The sequence below is a fragment of the Urocampus carinirostris genome, chromosome 2 (genome assembly GCF_059441175.1).
Source record: "Urocampus carinirostris isolate Australia breed hairy pipefish chromosome 2, RoL_Ucar_1.0, whole genome shotgun sequence".
Classification (NCBI taxonomy): domain Eukaryota; kingdom Metazoa; phylum Chordata; class Actinopteri; order Syngnathiformes; family Syngnathidae; genus Urocampus; species Urocampus carinirostris.
In genome coordinates, this window is record NC_142350.1 from 59,988,955 (window position 1) to 60,010,000 (window position 21,046).

The 21,046-nt window shown below is 40.6% G+C and overlaps 2 protein-coding genes across 2 annotated transcripts in view; both read right to left on the bottom strand.

Annotated features, from left to right (window-relative positions):
* The window catches only part of atp8b2 (ATPase phospholipid transporting 8B2), a 47,337-nt gene extending 39,834 nt beyond the window's left edge, over positions 1-7,503 (bottom strand). The window contains 2 exon segments of the mRNA XM_088327367.1: positions 3,198-3,268; positions 6,668-7,503. Coding sequence (XP_088183493.1) covers positions 3,198-3,222 — 25 coding nt within the window. The 5' untranslated portion in view covers positions 3,223-3,268; positions 6,668-7,503.
* Positions 7,504-9,315: 1,812 nt separating this feature from the next.
* aqp10a (aquaporin 10a) overlaps positions 9,316-21,046 on the bottom strand; it is a 26,517-nt gene continuing 14,786 nt past the window's right edge. The window contains exons 5-6 of the mRNA XM_088327368.1: positions 16,767-16,984; positions 9,316-10,526 (exon numbers count right to left, since the gene is read on the bottom strand). Coding sequence (XP_088183494.1) covers positions 10,316-10,526; positions 16,767-16,984 — 429 coding nt within the window. The 3' untranslated portion in view covers positions 9,316-10,315. The remainder of the gene's footprint in view (positions 10,527-16,766; positions 16,985-21,046) is intronic.

Here is a 21,046-nt window from a genome sequence, read left to right on the forward strand (position 1 = left end):
CGGCATGAGAAATCAATATCAATCAATATTTCAATACATAATCAATCCTTTAATAATCCGTTTCAAATTAGCCAGTAATTTATATATCTAAATCATTTATAGATGTAAATCATAAGATGGTGTCACGGTTGCCATGGCGCCAGCTTCTGTTACGGTTGCCAGGGCGCCCAATTGGCCCCGCTCATGGACACCAGCTGAAACTCGTTGACAGATTGCTCCCTGTGACTACTTAAACGCTGTCCTGTGAGTCACCTATGGTCGGAGCGTCTGCGAAACTGTTTTGACACGTCAAGCCCTGAGAATCTCCGTTTTTCTTGTTTTTTTGCTCTTGTTTTGCCAAACCCTGTGAATCTCTGTTTTTTCCTGTGTTTTTGCTCCTGTTTTGCTCTCGCCACGATCTGTTTGATTTTGACCACTTCCGCGTTCCGAGCAATCTACCCCCCGCGACCAATGATCTCCGATGGAGTGTGCGCTCCTTTCTCTTCTCCCCAATAAACTGTGAGTAACGTTACGCGAGTTGGTTCTGCTTCCTGTTTCCTGTCCTGGTTCTGACAGATAGATGTTTTGTAGATGACTTAGCCTATTTTAACCCTAAATTTGAAGAGTACAACCTGGCAATAGCATACCCCTAGCACCAACAAAAACAAAAACAACAACAACATAATAATAATAATGATATGATATGTTATTTTAGAAATGCATATCAAACGGAAAGCCCTTCATGCTAATCCCTCCAAAAAATTAGCTCTAAACTTAAAAAATGTTGGTCACCCCGGTTCTATTCTTTGCAGACAGTCCTCAGATTCAGCACAAAGCATTCCTTTGGTGGTTAGCTTCACTTTAGCATCACTTTAACATTTAATGCTAAATAATTTAGCAGCTAATGTTACTGTTATGGTTGGCAACGTCTAATCATATTGTAGATGCGGACCCTTGTCGCTAGTGTCTTGGCAATAATGCCTAATCTTTAATTGTGCAAATTTTGATTTAAAGAATGTACTTTTTAAATTAGAACCTGTTTAAAAAGTAAAGTATTGTGTTACAATGTCATTTTTTTCTATCTGTCAGGACCAGAACGGAGACAGGACCCACTTGCGTTGCGTTTCTCACATGTTTTATTGGAAGAAAGAGAAAGGGTTGCGCCCACGATCCGGTGGTTGCTGGACGCGGGAAGCAGGTCGCTCTGAACGCGGAGGTGGATCTTCCCTGACGAGCGATGGCAGTGTGGGGAACGGAAAAACTGGTCAGGAGAGAAAAAACATTGTCGGGTCGGAAGCGAGTTGTAAGCCAGGAGAGGAGAGTAGACGTGGACAGGGACAAAAAGAGGTCGAAAGCCGGGACGGGAGAGTAGGCGTGGTCAGGATCAAAAACGGGTCGAAGCCGGGGGACGGACGGGAGCAAAAACAGGTGGGAGTCAGGTTCGAAAAAGACTTAGTGTTAACTGAGGTTTGTGGACGGACTGACAAAAGAGGACAAATAGGATTGGGTATAAATAGGGACAGGGAACCAATCAGAGTCCGAGGCAGTTGGCGCCAAAGGAGCAGGCACAGGTGATGCATATCGGTAATCATGACACTTAAAGTAACATATTAAAGGATATTGTTGGAAATGTGCTTCTTAGTCCCCCCAAAAATTAAAGAATAGTGATAAATCAGGCATCAGAATTGTTTTGAGGTGTGTACTGCTCGTTTCGTACAGTACTTTCCCCCCAACATTTTTAAATGCTTGTCTGCAGTAAGTCAGGAAAAGTAATACTACTAACATTTATCAAGGGCTAAATTCTGAGTCAAATGATCAGTGGAATGATTACTATTTTCTATTTTCGACTGTTATTAATCTTGATTATCTTTGTAATTATGTGTGAATCTATGTGACGTTCCTGTTGCCAACCACCTTACTTAGGACACTGTCATGTCCTGCACGGTTGTCATGGCGTCCAGCTGGCCCCGCCCCTTGACACCGGCTGACCTGCATTTCCTGATTACTCCTATGGGTACTTAAGCCTTTTGGAACTGCCCTTTGCCAGATCATTGTTTACCCTTGTTGAAAACCTGTTCATGCCTGTTTGATATTTGTTTATTCTTGTTGTGCTTGTTGGACTTTGTTGCACTTCGGTGTAACATTATGAGAGATTCCTGCAAGTTCTGATTTATCCCGTTAAATGCCTAGTCTGTAGTTTTGCCTGCATTTGAGCCTGCTTTGTTTTGTTTTTGGTCCGTTTGTGTGTTGGACAACTTTTCTTTCTCAATTAAAGTGACAGATCGTTTACGGGGGCGGCAGTAGCTCAGGAGGTAGAGCGCTCGTCTTGGGATTAAGGGATCCCAGTTCGAATCCCGGCTTGTCCGTGTTACATGTCAAAGTGTCCTTGGATAAGACACTGAACCCCTATTACCCCCAATAAGCAGGTTAGCGCCTTACATGGCTGCAAGGCCGCTATTGGGAAATGTGGAGCACATTGTAAAGCACTTTGGGAAGTCATTGGCTGCGTCCCATTCTTCTCACTTTCACTCGCTATTTGCCCTAGTCACTCGGTTTTGCGCATTCACGTGAAAATGGGATGTGTCCCAATACTCTCAAGACCGAGGGAGAAGTGCCCTCAACCCATGACATAACCACTTCAGATCGAGGGAGGTCGGTACCTCACTTGGAGCGAAGTGACTACCCAGAAGGCTTTGCGAATTCTCAATATCAACAAACATGGCTGGAAAGGAACCGCACAAATGTAAGTAGTTTTCCACAACTACGCATGTATTTGCAACGAAATCTATTGAGATATCTTGATTAGACATAAATGCAATAGAAAATCGCATTTTCGCGTTAAAACATGAACATTGCGAAATCGCTACTTTACGAAGTGCACGAATCTACCGAGGGAGCCGCAAAAAAAAAAAAAAAAAATAGTAGGATAACTGCAGAAAATCACGGTTCAGCCTTGCTAGTCCCGTCCAATTTCTTAGGGGACAATCTTCACTTTGCACTCCACTCACTGAGGGGACTTCCCTATGGAGGGACCTCACTGGAGGGTTCTCAGGGCCAAGTGAGAGGAATGGGATTGGGCCATAGTCTTGAAAAGCGCTATATAAATGCAAATCATTTCATTTCATTTCATTTCATTTCATTATGCAAATGCGTTCCAACTTCCTGATTCCCGACCCTTTTTGTGACAGACCCAAAAAAATGGATGGAACATATCTCACCTGGAGGAGGTTTCTTTCTAAACATCTCCACACTCTTGCCTTCTCCCTCCTGTTATGGCCCATTAGAGTATCTTGCAAGAGAAACACACATGACAAAAACACTCATTGACCAAACTACAGTTATCTTTTCATAATAGTGAAAATATACTAGGACAATTTTATTTCATTTAGTCATTCAATGACCTCGTTTGCTAGTCTTTAGAACCCTGACGGCAGCACTGTGGCAGACGAGCTTTTAATCGATACTTTTGTGGGAGCGCAAGAGAGCGAGACTAAGGGACCCATCGGTTTTCGGCTCCAGTTTCTCCTCTTCCAGGGTCATCATGTCTTCTATCCTCCGCCTGAGAATAAATGTTTCGCTCACATGCTTGCTGTGTAGCTACAGACTTGGAACACATTGGGTGATTTCTATCGAAGGTTCGGTTTATGTTGTCATCAACTGTAAATATATCATTTTCTCAATGCAAACCTAATGATAACAAGCATTTCCTGGTCTAGAAGAAATATCAATGATGAGGGTAAAATCTATTTAGCACTAATTTATTGGGGGCTAATCTTATTAACATAAGGACTTTACTACATTTCCTTCCTGCTAATGACATTTATGCTGTTTCTGCACTCTGCTAAAACACACACATTGGTAACCCGTCATTTTCATGTATATAGGCTTTGCGTTTATTTCTTATTTTTTCATTTTTTAAACAATGAAGGTCACAAAAGTGATTCAATGCTGTCCTCTGACTTTTTCAATGCTGACACAGCTTCAGTAAAAAAAAAAATCGGGACTCAATATCTTGTTCACAGGCACATCGGCAAGGTGTAAAAGCTCATATTTCATGTCATGATATTCAATTCTTAGTTCGGACTATACATAGGTTACAAGCAGGGTTGAGTAGGGTTACTTTAACTGGATTACTTTCAATTACTTTTGGATTACTCCAATACCAAATATGCTAATAATAGACAAAAAACACTAAATATGAATAAAATGACTGAATTTTGTGCAGGCTTGGGGAGTAACGGAACACATGGAACGGCAAAAATGATGTTGGCAAGCTGTTTGGATTTATTTTCACGTTGTTTCTGTTGCATTTTATGTTAGTTTTGCCGGTGATCAAAGAGATCAAAGCCAGAAGAGAAAGCTTACCGCGTGTTGTGAGTCATCATTTTATTCATATTTAGTTTCTTTTGTCTTTTATTAGCATATACGGTATTGGAGTAATCCAAAAGTAATTGAAAGTAATCCAGTTAAAGTAACCCTATCCAACCCTGGTTACAAGCATTTAAATACTAGATTGCAAAAGTGCTACTTGAATGAATGAATAAAAACTTTATTTCGAACATTAAAATAAAAACAGAACAAAAACAATAACTCAACAACAAAATAATGTTACATAATATGTTCGAAAAGGGCAGCACGGCGGCGCAGTGGTTAGCGCATGTGTGGCACAGTTCATGTCATGGGAACCTCCTGCGTGGGTTCAAATCCAGCTCCAGTCTTCCTGTGCGGAGTTTGTATGTTCTCCCCGTGCTTGCGTGGGTTTCCTCCGGGCACTCCGGTTTCCTCCCACATAACAAAAACATGCATTTCAGGTGAATTGGCCGGTCCAAATTGTCCCTAGGTGTGAATGAGCGAGTGAGTTGTCTGTCCCCGTGTGCCCTGCGATTGGCTGGCAACCAGTTCAGGGTGTCCCCTGCCCACTGCCCGGAGATGGCTGGGATGGGCTCCAGCCCCCCCGCGACCCTAATGAGGATAGGCGGTACAGCTGATGAGATGTTCGAAAAGGGGTAGTAAGAAGCAGATGCTTATTTTCCCTAGCCCTTCATCTTCCCTATTAAATACACCAATGATAAAAACAACAATAGTAATAATATTAATAATAACAGTTATGATATAACAATAGCAACAATGACAACAAAGTTAACCATAGTTCTAGCCGCACTATTCCCAATCTCTCGTATCACACATACCCCATTTTCTTCATCTCTGTATTCCGCCAGTAATGTTTTTTTGTATTTAAATTTGAGCAAGTGAATAGTTGGACATTGTTTGATCTCGTCTTGTGAATTGTTCCAAAGTTTGACTCCACACACAGACACACACATACTTTTCCTGGTGGTTCTCACCTTTGGGATTAGGAATTCACTACAGCCCCTTAAGTTCTAATTTCCCTCTTTTTGAATGAATAATTTATGGATGTTTTCTGGCACTGTTTTTGTTGACCTAAAATAGCAGTTGTGAAGTGAAAATTTTTACTAAATCACCCACTTTTAATAATTGGGACTGCTGGAATAAAATCTTTGTATGATCATGACATCCTACCCTGTGTATGATTCTAATTGCACGTTTTTGGAGGATAAAAAGGGGCTGTCGTGAACTTTTATAATTATTGCCCCAGACCTCTGCACAATATGTTAAGTATGGAAAAACTAGAGAACAATATAATAAATACAAACTACATTAAGGAATAAGTTATATACAAAATCTATTAACTAAAGAGAGGTAACACCTAAAAAAAAGGAAAAATTCCCAAAATACATCTAAATTTACTGAAATGAAAATGGAAAATTAACATAAAATCCCTTTGTATATGGTAATAAATAAAAGTAATTTAAGATTTCCTGGGGTTTTCGCTAATCTGTAGAAAAATGACTTTAAGTTAGTTAAAAAAAATCCTAAAACTTGATTCAGGTCCCGTTTCAGCACATAGTTAGCCTGTGCCTTGCCATCATTATTAAATTATTTTATTTTTTTTCTTATTATTATTCATTTTATTTTTACTTTACCTTAAACATTGTGTGTATCTGTGTATTTTTAGTCCTGGGTTGTTAGGTGGAGAAAAACGAGAGGATTACTGTGTATAATTAATTTTCTTATTGTATACTTAATGTTTTTATACATCACCATCTGCTACACAGATACATTTTGTTTGTTAAAAATGAAAAAAAACAATTTTCTTTAGTTGGCTGGATAAACATTATTCATTTTTAAAGCAAATCTATGTACCATTTACAAGTATAGGTATAATTATTCGCTTAATATTTGGAATGACTGCCCCTTTTAAGTTGCCAATGCTGATTGTTGTGTGTAGAGGTAGTCTTGAGCCACCACCCAGTGCTCATATCTCAAAATTTGCTCTTAAGTCAAAGCAGAAAACAGAAGAAGCTAAAAAGAGAAAAAAGTCAAAAGAAAAAAGACTAATACAGCAGACAATGTCAGAACACTCTTATCTCAAGGCACCACAATATGCTGATTTCTTGAGTAATTCCCCGGGAAGCACTTTATATGAGAAAAATAAAACCAAACCAAGAAACAAATATTGATATTACTAATATTACATTTCATACACAGCAAAGCAAGTAATACTATGCATTCACAAACACACACTTATTGTGATTTGTACAGTCAGGCAACAGCGTAAATAAACTACGTAAAAAGTGAAAAAGCAAAATCATTGAATGAGACGTACCTCCTCAAAGTTGCCGTCGGTCAAATGTTTGCGATAGAGACTTCCTCGCTGCTCCTCACTCTCTCTGAGGTCACCATCAGGTTGGCAGTTGTTGATGCTGGATGAGGATGGAGGATGGGAAGTGGGAGGGAAGGTAGCATCCGCCTCATACTTCCGAGTTTCAGAAAGTCTCCTATCATGTTGCTTATTTTATAGATAGAAGATGATTTGATGACATATATGAAATAATAATAACGCCACAGCCCGTGTCCCATACCAACAAATATACCACTTTAAACTTGTCTCCCTCCTGTAGTTACTTAAGCTCATTTTGACCTCCATTTGTTTGGTAAATAATGGTTTCAACACAAGGTGCAAGCAGAGTTCTCTTTGAAAAAAATGTCTCTAAATCCTGCAAACAAAAATGTACTTCCCTTCAGTGCAGTGGACGCATGTGAGAGGGAGGGGAATGTGCTGTGTGTGCAGAGATACGCAGACTTCTACCGCTCACCCAATCAAATTGCTCTGGGTGATTAGCTGATGTTTTTGGGTGTTAACGGTTTGTTCTGTGGGTTTTCATCATAAAGTGTCTCAACAGTGAACATACTTTATATAATGAGCTTCTCTACAAAGGATTCCTTGGAAACGTACAGCCAAAATGGGGTCTGGTGGTGTGACACCTTGATTATAAACTGTAGTTGAAATTTTGACTGACATATAAGGGACCGTCTGAGTGTTACTACTGTTTGTATGTACCAAAATCTGTGTGGTACTCAATTTAATAGGAACTATATAGAGAACATTTGCACGAACACATTTCTATCTCCGAGGCATATGTACTAATAAAAAGAGCCGTATCTGGCCATAGGTTCCTGACCCCCTATCTAAACTATTTATGCGAATTTACAGTTTTACATGATTTGGTTTTTTTTTTGTTCAAAAATTCACTTTGCACTTCAAAAGTGTCAAAAAAAGTGTCGTCCCCAAGTGGGAACAGATTAACTACCTTGTACTTTTCACAACATTGTTTTAAAAGGACACTGTGTACATTTTGACCAATAGATGTCGCTGTATTGTGTAGTGTAACTAAAACGAGTGCTATGAGATACAAGGAAGAATGCGAATGACTTTTTTTTTTTGCTTTTTATTGAACATAGCATCATGACAAACATAAATTGGCATGAAACAACGGCAAAGGGAACAGCAAATTCTGCAGAAGTAAATAGAATAAAAAGATGAATAAATAAAAATAAGTAAAACATGTTTAACTCAACAAAAATACAACCTTCGGAGACTAAAAGTAGCTAAACCAGACAATTTTCGTTTCTTTTTTTCCTACCTTTTCACAAGGTTTTGAGTTTTTGTAGGTAACCTTAGCGTCATGTCATCTCCCTTTAGGTGGGTCTCATGTAAGATAAATATAAATGTCTAAGACCGAGGTGTGTCATGATTACCGATGTGAGACCTGTACCCGCTCCTTTGGCACCAACTGCCTCGGACTCTGATTGGCTCTCTGTCACTATTTTAACGCACTCCTATCCGTCCCCTTTTGTCAGTCCGTCTGCGAACCTCAGTTTACACTAGGCAAGCCTTTTTTTTCCGACCCTGACTCCCACCTGTTTTTGCTCCCGTCTGTTCCCCGGCTTCGACCCGTTTTTTGATCCTGAACCACGTCTACTCTCCTCTCCTGGCTTTCGACTCGTTTCCGACCCCGACCACGTTTTTGCTCTCCTGTCCTAGCTACTGACACCGCCATTGCTCGCGTTCAGAGCGACATGCTTCCCGCGCCCAGCGATCACCGGATCGCGGGTGCAACCCTTTCCTCTTTTCCAATAAAACTGAGAGAAACGTAACGCAAGTGGGTCCTGTCTCCGTTCTGGTCTTGACAAGGTGTAAATGATAATGAGATAAATTTGTATGATCAGTTTAAAATCAACGATAACCAAAAGTGTTCGTCTCATAAGTGTGCTATGTTTAAGAATTATATTATTAAATAGAAAATAAAATGATTTATCAAAGCTCGATTGATAAAATATCAATGATGAATTAACCAATATGTATTGAATAATTTGGGTTTATGTTTTTTATTTTATTTTAAATACATTTTTTGTGTGAAAAATAAATGCCATTCAATTAAATTTGATGTACATAGCTAAATATGATTTAGTTTCCGTATTTCTATAATAGGCTAAATAAATGAATAATTTGGTCCTTGTTAGATTTTGTTTTCAAAGCATTTTTATCAATATCAAAGTTTGTTTTTAAGTTAAAAGGACAGAGTGTTATTTAACCACAAGATTTTTGTGTATGGTGTGGTCAGTGCAACCAAAAACAATGCTAAAAAGCACAAGGAAGAATAAAAACTACAGAGACTCAAAGAGACCAAAATGCACTATTTTACATCTCATTTTTACCCAGTGTTTTTGAGGATTTTGGAACCTGTAGCAGCAAGATATCGAACAATTATGTTAGCTCTCTTTAATTTCGCCACTAGGAGTTTCCTCAAAAGTCCACATTTATATGATAGTCGATGTATTTTGGCTCGTTATTTTATTTTATTTTTTAATTAACGAATGAAGTTTTTTTTTTACCACTAGGGAGCGCTAAAAAATACTATGTCCCTTTAAAGCCTCAAAGCTTTAACTTTGACGCAAAAACACCAAAAACCATTTTAATTTCATAGAAACTCTATTTTATTAGCAGCAGCATACAAATAAATACAAAAACCATTCAGATGTCAAAATATCTAATGAATTAAACAACAACATCATTTTAACCCAAGCAACCGTGACTCTACAACAGTAGGGTAGGGTTACTTTTAACTTGATTACTTTCAATTACTTTTGGATTACTCCAATACCAAATATGCTAATAAAAGACAAAAGAAACTAAATATGAATAAAATTACTAAATTTTGTGCAGGCTTGGGGAGTAACGGAATACATAGAACGGCAAAAATGATGTTGGCAAGCTGTTTGGATTGATTTTCATTTTGTTTCTGTCGCATTTTATGTTAGTTTTGCCGGAGATCAAAGAGATCAAAGCCAGGAGAGAAAGCTTACCACGTGTTGTGAGTCATCATTTGATTCATATTTAGTTTCTTTTGTCTTTTATTAGCATATTTGGTATTGGAGTAATCCCAAAGTAATTTAAAGTAATCAAGTTAAAGTAACCCTACCCAACCCTGCGGACCAGTGGAAAACGGGGGACAAAACGGGACAGACGGGATTCAGAGTCAAAAATGCTTGCCTTGTGAAAACGGAGGTTTGCTAGCGGACTGACAAACAGGTGAGTGAAAGGACTGAGCTTAAATAGGACGGGGAACCAATCAGGTAACTAGCAGCCAAACGAGCTGGCACAGGTAAGTTTAATGAGTAAGCATGACACAATGTTGTTGTTTTTTACTTTTGTTCCACTAGTAGAAACTTAATATTACACATTGTCCCTTTAAAACCAAGTTCAAAGACACATTGATTTAATACAAGAAAAATCTGCTCCTTTATCCGGATAAAGTTTCAGCACTTTTGCTTCAACAGTGCAAGAAAATTTTCTTCGGATTTCGATTTGCACTGCTGTGAAGCAGAGGTCTCGATCAAGATCTACTTAAGTCGACCTTCAAACTTTGTCCTCAGTCAGAGTCTTCTTCATCCAAATATCCTCAAACAAACCTCAAAATGATGCCGTCTTCAGTTCAATGCCAACGAGTGGCGTGCTCGCAGGATGCTTGACAATCTCGCTGTCGACGGAGAACGTGTCATTGTCTTCGGGGGAGTCCGATTCCGGCAGGTGCCAGGAGATGAAGCACAGATAAAGTAAAGATCCTAAAACGCCGCCGATGAGGGGGGCCACCAGAGGCACCCAGAACCAGTAGTTGTAACACCTGCACAGGAAAAATAAGGATGGTAATAATTAGAATTCATATAATAATCAAGGCGGCACGGAGGATGACTGGTTAGCGCGTCTGCGGCACAGTTCTGACTGAAAATCCAGTGTCCAGCCTTCCTGTGCGGAGTTTGCATGTTCTCCCTGTGCTTGCGTGTGTTCCCTCCAGGCACTCCGGTTTCCTCCCGCATTCCAAAAACATGCACGTCAGGTTAATTGGCCGGTCCAAATGGTCCCTAGGTGTGAATGAGCGAGTGAATGGTTGTCTGTCTCTGTGTGCCCTGCGACTAGCTGGCAACCAGTTCAGGGTGTCCCCTGCCCACTGCCCAAAAATAGCTGGTATGGGCTCCAGCAACCCCGCAAACTCCCGAGAAGAAGGGTTCAAGTGTGAAGCCTACCCATGCCGAGTTTGCATGTTCTCCCCGTGCTTGCCTGGGTTTCCTCTGTCACTCTAGTTTCCTTTATATTTAGGATGGGTTCCAGCACCCCCTGCTACCCTACTGAGGATAACCGTTCCAGATAATGGATGGATGGATGATAATCAAAGGTACTGTACGGATTTTGGAACTTCTCTTCTCCCTGAAAGCATATTCTGGTTCGTGTCATCATGTCAGCCCCTGTCAAGCTCCTTAAGATGCATGTGCAAATATGTGCATTTCTTAGATGCGTTCAAATAAACTATTCGTTTTTCATCTTTTTTATTATTTGGGTTAGCGTTTGGACTATACTTGGACTTTTCTTACTTTCACCGTTTTCATGCTACATGAACAAAAAACTGTAGTGATGTGCAAAAGTTTACTCAGCCACACCCCCATTTCTCCTCTCGTTTCTTAAACCTTATGTGGTACGCGGCTAGAACAGCTTTAGTAAAAGTTTGATAAAAGCTGCGGAAAACACATTACAAAGGCTCTTTAAACTCAGTCATTCATTGTTAACACATTATTAACTGAGAAAATATTCCACTTTTAACTTTTTAAGGACATCTCAAATGACAATGACGCACACCAATATTTAGTGCCTTTTACGTCTACTCTCCCGTTCTGGCTTACGGCTCGCTTCCGACCCCGACCACGCTTTGCTCTCCCATTCCCGGCTACCGACCCGTTTTTCCATCCACTTCTGTGTTCGGATCACAATCCGAGTACGAGAGCGACTTTCTTCCGGCGTCCAGCAAACACCGGATCATGGGCGCAACCCTTCCTCTTTTCTTCAATAAAACATGCGAGAAACGTACTGCAATTGGGTCCTGTTTCCGTTCTGGTCCTGTCAATTGGTGTGTTTTTACTAAAAATTCTCTAGCTAAAATTAAAATATGTTTGGAATATCTGCCATGATAAATGCTAGACACAATAATTAATTCGGGTGGAAAACTGTGAGCACTTCCTGCTGGCCGAGTCAGTAACCACTTAAATAGATTCTGAACCAAATAAATATAATTTAAAGTGATTTTCTTTACAACAGGTAAAATGAAAATACAAGCAGCTGGTGTGTGCTATCTTACTTTTAGCAAAGCTGTTCGGGGTGGAAGACATTAGGTAGGAGGGAAAACGGGAAATGGGGAGGGATGGAGCGTGATTTCATGCTCGCCCGATATGTTTTTGTTTTTGGTGAAGTAGCACGAAAATAGTAGTAAGTAGAGTCCAAATGCCAATCCAAACCACATAAAGATGAAAAAAGGAGCTAAAAAATGCACTTACTTGCACGTGCATCACGAACAAGCTGACTGAGGATTAAATGATGTCACACAAATCAGGAAATGGCGACAGCGGGTGAAAAATTAAAAATTCCAACTGACAGTGTTCTCTTTTGCCCGCGTCCCTGCGTCCTAGACGCATCATTTTTGCTGGGGACGCATAGTCTCAAATCGACGTGCGTCCCCGGGACGCAACCTTTTTGCCACAAAATTGTCATTATTACCCGATTACTTTTTTTAACAAAGATTTACTGCACTCCAAACTTTTCGTCAAGCAGATGCGCCATTGTTGTTTTGGTCTCGCGGTTCGAGTTTTCGTCTGCACGCCGATCTCGGCCAACGAGATCTCGTTGTGTAGTGAAAGGAAGTCCGTCTTTTTTTAGAGAACCGGCTTTTTCGGCTCAACTCATTAAAAAGAACCGGCTCTCAAACGGCTCACTTGCTTTGATGATTGATATTACGAATTATGTTGTATAAAGAAGTTAAGAAAAAAAGAAAGTATAAAAGGAGAAAATAAAAAAAAGACAGGTTTGTGGTTATCCCTTTTAATCGGTATTTTACCAACAATAATTTGATACAGAAAATGAATTACCGTAAATTCCGAACTATAAGCCGCTACTTTTTTCCCAAACGTTCAACCCTGCGGCTTATTCAGTGATGCGGCCAATTTATGTCATTTTTCTAACAGCCGCCAGCGGCGCTCGAGTACAAAAGGTAAGATTTAGACCGGTGGAATATATGCGCAGAGGAAGACTGCAACTTCTTAGCTTGTACACAAATTAAATTAGCGTGGACATATCCTCATCATGCAAATTGCTAAAAGACAGGCGCATGACGCAGCTTTCAAGCTAAACGCAATCGAGCATATTGAAGGAAGACGACTTTGATGACGTCAATTGTAAGCAGGAGATGAGAACGGTTTACCGTGGTTTCTATAAGCACGGTTTGTTTTTTTAACAGACTGTGTTGCGAGCGTGTTGGTAGTAGCATTTTTGCTACCCTTCACAGGCAGGGTTTGGGATGAAAGTTATAACATTATTATTAAAGCTTTGAAAACTCTCTCTGTGTACCGTCTTTCTTTGTAAATATGTGTAACCATGTATAATATGTATTTGCAACTGTATCTTTTTGTAATGTATTTATTTTAGAGACTTATTCTGATATGTTTTCCACGGGCGAATCAAAAGGAAGGGGGCACAACAGGGGCTGACGGGAAGTGGAGTAAAGGTGAGACGTTTTGTGGACGCAGCTAGAATAGTGGATATATATTTTTCCCACCCTTACCTTTGTAAATATACTTTTTTTTTTCTTGGATTATTTTCAACAGGACCCGGACTCTGCAGGTCTGCATCAAACGTTAAATACCGGTATCATTTTCCGCTTATTTTGCCGGCTGTGGTTTTTAAAGTATGTGCTTTATTTTCAGTTACAATCGCGGGACTCAGAGTCGGGTTTGGGTTAATTTTGTGATTGTGTTACATGTTTTAATGTGGGCGCATGCGGCTTATATACAGGTGCGGCATGTGTACGAAAGCGGTTATCCTCTTAAAATGTGGTGGGTGCGGCTGATAATCAGGTCTGCTCTATAGTCCGGAATTTACGGTAATAATTTGATGATTAAAACTGAATGAATATATAGATTTATATTATATATTTGTCGCCGATTTACGATTTCAACCTCGATAACACTAAATTTTGGGGACCCATAGATCTCTGTTGGGACTCATAGATTTTTGAGCATGCGAGTCCCCGGGACCCATCACTTTTCAGAGGTAAAATGAACACTGAGCTGATTGGCCGTCAAACGTTTAACATCGAGGGTTATGAATCGAAATGAAATGATCTGCATTTATATAGCGCTTTTCAAGTTAAGACTTCCCAAAGCGCTTTACAATGTGCTCCACATTTCCCAATAGCGGCCGCGCAGCCATGCAAGGCGCCAACCTGCTTATAGGGGGCATTAGGGGTTCAGTGTCTTACCCAAGGACACTTCGATATGTAACACGGAGGAGCCGGGATTTGAACTGCGATCTCTTGATCCCAAGACGACCGCTCTACCTCCTGAGCCACTGCCGCCCCAATCACGAAAAATTCATGTCTGAAAAGGTTTTTTTTCCTGTACAGTGAAACCTCGGTTTTTGAACGCCTCTCAGTTCGAACAAATCCGAGTTGGACCAAAAATTTCGAGAAATTCTTGCTTCGCTGTTCAGTCAAAAATTCGGAGTTCGAACGCCGGTAATGCTTGAGTGCGTATGCTAGAGTGCGATGCTGAGCGGCGTACGGGTGTAGATCGCCCCCACCCCTCGTGACCAACTGTTATCACGTGCGCACTTGCCTCTTGATTTTGCTTTTAATATCGGTGAACGGAGTGTTTTAGCCCCTAACTATGCTTCCGAAGGTCGGTGCAAGCAGGACAGGTGAAAAAAGAAAAGTTGTTCGTACAACTATTGCCTTTAAGAAAGACATAATAGCCAAATATGAAAGAGGTGTGCGAGTGTCTGATCTTGCCTGCGCCTTCTGCTGACCACCACAAAAGTAAGAAATCCTATTCATAATTCTTTTCTTTATCCTTTTTTTTTTATATTTACACGTTCATGTTAGCGTAATCTTTTGTACAGAAGATTACGATAACGCAAACGTACGATTAGCCTGGGTTAGCTTTATGATTACGTTGAACATTAAGGTAAACATTCAGGGTGTTGGAACTGAGCCCAAAATTCAAGGTGTTGGAACGGAGCCCCCTTTCCAATGAAGCGCTAGCCACTTGCTGTAGAGACCCGGGTGCTAAATGACTTGTAAACGACCTGATTATTTTATTTTTACATGTTCATGTTAGCGCAATCTTTCGTACGGAAAATTACGATAACGCGAACGTACGATTAGCCTGGGTTAGCTTCATCACATCTCATCTCATCTCATTAGCAGTAGGGTCATGGGGGTGCCGGAGCCCATCCCAGCAATCATCGGGCAGTGGGCAGGGGACACCCTGAACTGGTTGCCAGCCAATCACAGGTCACACAGGGACAGACAACTCAATCGCTCATTCACACCTAGGGACAATTTGGACCGGCCAATTCACCTGAAATGCATGTTTTTGGAACGTGGGAGGAAACCGGAGTGCCTGGAGGAAACCCACGCAGGCACGGGGAGAACATACAAACTCCGCACAGATAGGCTGGTAGCTGGATTTGAACCCACGCAGGAGGTTCCCAAGACATGAACTGTGCTGCGGGTTAGCTTCATGTTTAAGTTAAACATTCACGGTAAACATTCAGGGTGTTGGAACGGATTAAAACGATTTACATTATTTTTAATGGGAAAATGTATTTCGGTGATTGAACAAATCGGTTCTCGAACAGGGTTCTGGAACGGATTATGGTCGAGAACCGAGGTTCCACTGTATTTGATTTTTTTGGGGGTTACGTCACAGTGGCCATTGTTCAGGCACGTATTATAGGTATCAGCAGATTAGTGAACTTGTTTGGCTTACATCAGGGGTGTCAAACTCATTTTCACTCGGGGGCCACACGATAGAACAAACATTCGGTCGGGGGCCGGACTAGTAGATTAAAGAGAAAGAAAAAGAGGGATAAAAAAAGAGAAAGAGGGAGGGAAAAGGAGAGAGGGAGAGAGCGTGAGAAACAAGAGATAAAAAGAGAAGTCGTGAAAGAGGGGGAAAGAAAGAGAGAGGAAGTAAGAAATCCAAAGAGAAATAGAAAGACAGAGGAAAGAAAAGAGAAAAGAAAGTGTGAAGGGTAGGAAGGGAGAAAGAGAAAAGAGAGAAAAGGAAAAAAGGAAGTTAGAGCAAACGAAGTTAAAAAGACAGAGAGAGCGTGAGAAACAAAAGAGATAAAAAGTCGTGAGAGAGGGGAAAAAGAAAGGGAGAGGAAGAAAGAAATCCAAAGAGAAATAGAAAGACAGAAGGAAAGAAAAGAGAAAAGAAAGCGCAAAGGGCAGGAAGAGAGAAAGAGAAAAGAGAGAAAAGGAAAAAATGAAGTTAGAGCAAAAGAAGTTAAAAAGACACAGAGAGAGAAAGAGACAAAGAGCAACAAAGGAAGAGAAAAAGAGAGACACAGAGAGTGAAAGAGACAGAGAGTTGGAGAAAAAGTGTGGAAGAGACAGAGACAGAGAGAGAGAAATAAATACAAGTACAGTGTCTTTGTTCGAGGCACCTGGCTTTGGCAACATCAAGTTGACCTATTTCAACCTGCAGCTTGTTTTTTTCTTGCGCTTCTCTGAGTGTTGTCTCGCGGGCCGGATTCAATCCCTTAGCGGGCCTGATCCGGCCCGCGGGCCGCCTGTTTGACGCATGTGGCTTACATCGATAAAGACCGTCTTGACCCTTGCATATGTGCAATTAATCACCGTTATAACGCACTTTGCAATCTCGATCATGATAAACATTTCCCTTGATAACCCAAACTGCTTGTTTTTGCGATTCCTATTTGATTGCTCGCGCAGACCTTGAACCATGAGCAGCCACAATCATAAACGTGCACAAAACGTCTCCACTGAGTAAGCATTACGTTCTCCAATCTCACTCACGTGAAGACCTCCAAGCCCCATCCTGCTGTCAGAGTCAGCAGTCGAGGTCCCAGATCGCGGGCGGGGTTTATAGCTGCCCCGCAGTTGCCCGACATGGACATAGAGATGCCCAAAACGATAACTGCCACAATGGCGGGGATCAGGCCGCTCGGGGCCGGCGTGTTCCTCTTTTCATCCAAACCGAGGATGCAGAGCATCAGCATGGCCGTGCCCACCACCTGGCGGAAAACAGAAACATCAGTATTCATAGTTCCTTGTAGGCAATGTTCCCTGTAATTTTCCACGGGTCTGAGCGTTCACACAAAGTCGGTGAGCCACGCTTGAAACAACAGTGAGTAACGGCAATCCCAAGTGTGGCAACTAAGTCATCATGTCCAAAACTTGACATCAAGTTACATTTTGCTGAGTTTCCGGCAATGCAAAATTCTTTTTCACTTTTGAAGGAATTGACTCATGTACGATTGCAAAGCTTGTACGGCCTACAAACGTCGTTTGTTTTTACAATTCTTTCACAAGATTTCCATTTCTTTTTTTTCCTGGTATCTTTTGTCGCATAATACTAACATTTTTGGGGGCTTATTGAGTCGGTTGCACGATACACAACTGTATTTAATCACATTTTTTAGTGGAAGTACAATGTTGGCAACGAGGTTGACTTGATATGATTGGAAATTATTTAAATGCAACACAAACTTTTTCTTCCTTTTTCCTGTTTTTTCCCATTTTTTAAAAATTCCTTTAAAAAAATCTCATTGTGTTTATTTTTTCCGAGCTGTTACTTTTTTCTTTTTGATCTCTATTTACTTTTTTTTCCTTTGTTTCTGGCTTTTTTTCTGAATATTTCCTTCTTTTTTCTCTTCCTTTTGTTTCTATTTTTCTCAGCTTTTTACTACTTTTTCATTTTGATATTTTTTCTTTTCTGTTCTATTCCCCCCTTCCTTTAAGTCATTTTGTGCACAATTTTACATAATATTTGGTCGTGTAGGGATTAAAGAAGCAAAAACAACCTGAAGAGCCGTTTGGGACCCGAAAGAGCCGGTTAGTGAACCGAGCTGAAGAAGCCGGTTCTCGAAAAACTCTACTGACTTTACTGAACTTTGTTCTACTTCGACATTTTACCTTTATGCACTGTAACTTTGACTTCATTCGCTTCTTAATTAGCAATTTCGAGCCCTGATTTTTGTGAGCTGGCTAGATTTTCTTGTGCGCAGAAAAGTAGTGCTCAATTCTGCACACACGCAGTTTAGAGGGAACATTGCTTGTATATAATCCACATCTGCACAACCCGTGTTTGCGATTTTAATGACTGATATTTAAAGACTGTGCCTTTTGAAAAATGTATTCCAAAAGACAATATTTTTAAAGTGCCCCTTATAATGCGGAAAATACGGTAATTTGAACCCACAATATTGTAACAAGGCAATTTGACCATGAAGCTACAGAACTCATGCCCAAACTTGTGACTCCAGTGAGAGAAGCACAGAAATCTTGCAGGCAGAGGGGTATTTATGTCTCCTCTAGCCTAAATTTGGACACCTGAGATAATCAGCTGCAAAAAAGAACGGAAACAGCAACTAAAGAAAGCAAAAAACGAAAAAGACGTTCAAAACAATATCTGTCAGTAAGGTTGGCTTCGAAATCACTTCATATCTGGATGGGAGGAAGTTTATCTTGACATTGGAAATATGGCGATCAAAGTTCTAGTTTGGCTGTTGTTAAATATTCTGGCTTAAGTTTCGACAACAAATGTTTACTGTTTTATAAACAAGAGACGTACTAGGACAAGAACGTTTGATCACATAACCCGATTTTAGTTGACTAGAACTTGGCTCCCTGTTAGCTTAAGATTTTGATTTTAGGGTTCTTATGGTAACATGCAAAATTTTGCATGGACTTGCCCCAACTCATATTTCCGATTTAATTGCCTCCTATGTTCCTGTTGAGATTACAGCTTTTGCTCGGAAAAAAAAGCTGGTCTTCTGTTGATTCCAAGAGCCAGGAAGAAATCTGCAGGTGTGTGAGCATTCTCCATTCAGGCCCCAGTGTTGTACAATGCTCTACCGTCTGTGATACTGATGAAGATAAGACCAATTTGTTGAATCGTCTCATACCCGTTCAAAGAAGATGCAGGAATCAAAATGATGTAAGAGGGAGTTCTTTTTATTGATACACAATTTCAACAAGAGACTCAGCGAATCAAAGATATGCGTGTGTCTTTATAGTTTTCAACATAGCACGTGTACCCGGTTTGGCCCCGTCCCTTTTCACGCCTGAAGGCGTACATGCCCAGGGTTTCGTCCTTATTTGGAAGTGTTTTTAAGTTTATGCCAGTTCATGTCACCTTGCCCTTTGCCGTTATCTCTTGTCATCCCTTAAGGAGGACTGTTTATACTAATTCGTCCACTGAGACCTTCGCGAGATGTAAACAACATTTCTCCCAACTGTAAGCAAGTCTTTCTACATTTCTTTCTAAATGTATGCAAATCTATTCTACAAATGCAAGTTTATTTTCTACAACAATACCAGTTGCAACCTCAGTGAAAAAGTTTTTTTGTGTGTGTGTGTGTTTTTTTCTTTTCAGTCATGTTGCAACAAACATCGCTTTCTTCCACTCAGTTGCTTTACTTCCACATCCTCTCACATTTCTATAAAGAGAGAATGTTGAAGAGGATCTACAGAGCAGAAGTAAATGGAAGGGGATATAATGGAAGCTAGAGCTCTTGTTGGTGATGGGAATGAGTGGAGAGGTGTTGTAAAAGGATAGTGGGATGTGTTCTAAGGGCACCCGTATGATACGGCAGGGGTAAACCAGTGAAAGCTGTTGAACAGAAGAGTGTGTTGTGTCACCCTGACCCGAGTGACATGGCCGCTTTCTTGTGTCCTATTTCATCTGGAGGGACGAAAGCATGACCGACTTGGGTGCCGAGGTGCTTAACTTGTTTGGGTGTTAGGGCATTTGGGTTGGCCATGGTCCACAAAATTTTTGTGTGTTTTTTGCTACTTTTTCCCTTTTTTATTTTCTTTGTATTTGTATGTGTTTGTCCTGCTGTCGGTCACCCCTCTCGGGGTATATGACCAGTGTAGACAGATAGATTTTATCATCACAAAATCACAAAAAAGTGATACACTGTCCGGATGTTGCACGGTGCAAGCATTTCGAGCTGACATACTTGCACTTGAACCTGATGTATGCTATCATCTAGGTGTCAAACAGGCGGCCCGTGGGCCAGATCAGGCCCGCTAAGGGATTGAATCCGGCCCGCGGGACAACACTCAGAGAAGCGCAAGAGAAAAACAAGCTGCAGGTTGAAATATGTCAACTTGATGTTGCCAAAGCCAGGTGCCTCTCACAAAGACACTGTACTCGTATTTATTGTTCTCTCTCTCTCTCTCTCTCTCTCTTTCTCTCTTTCTTTCTTTCTTTCTTTCTTTCTTTCTTTCTCTTTCTCTCTCTCTCTCTTTCTTTCTTTCTTTCTTTCTTTCTTTCTTTTCCAACCCTTTTCTCCCACTCTCTCTCTGTCTCTCTCTTTTCTTTTTTTCCAACCATTTTCTCCCACTTTCTCTGTGTCTTTTAACCTCTTTTGCTCTAACTTCCTTTTTTCCTTTTCTCTCTTTCTCTCTTCATACCCTTTGCGCTTTCTTTTCTCTTTTCTCTCTTTTCTCTTTCTCTCTTCATACCCTTTGCACTTTCTTTTCTCTTTTCTCTCTTTTCTCTTTCTCTCTTCATACACTTTGCGCTTTCTTTTCTCTTTTCTCTCTTTTCTCTTTTCTCTCTTTTCTCTTTCTCTCATACCCTTTGCGCTTTTTTTTCTCTTTTCTCTCTTTTCTCTTTCTCTCTTCATACCCTTTGCGCTTTCTTTTTTCTTTTCTCTCCTTCTGTCTTTCTATTTCTCTTTGGATTTCTTTCTTCCTCTCCATTTCTTTTACCCCTCTCCCACGACTTTTTATCTTTTGTTTCTCACGCTCTCTCCCTCTCTCTCTTTTTCTTTCTTTGTCCCGCCCTCTCTCCTTTTCCCTCCCTCTTTCTCTTATTTCTTTATCTCTCTTTTTCTTTCTCTTTAATCTACTAGTCCGGCCCCCGACAGAATGTTTGTTCTATCGTGTGGCCCCCGAGTTCAAATGAGTTTGACACCCCTGATCTAGAACCTGCTGCATCGGTCAAGATTTTGGAGCAGGAAGCTGTCAACTGGACGTACTGTTATTACCTAAATTTAATGTTGATGTTACCAGAAGATTGTCTGTTGATAAAATTGCAACGTCCTGGTCATTCTGGAAGGGGG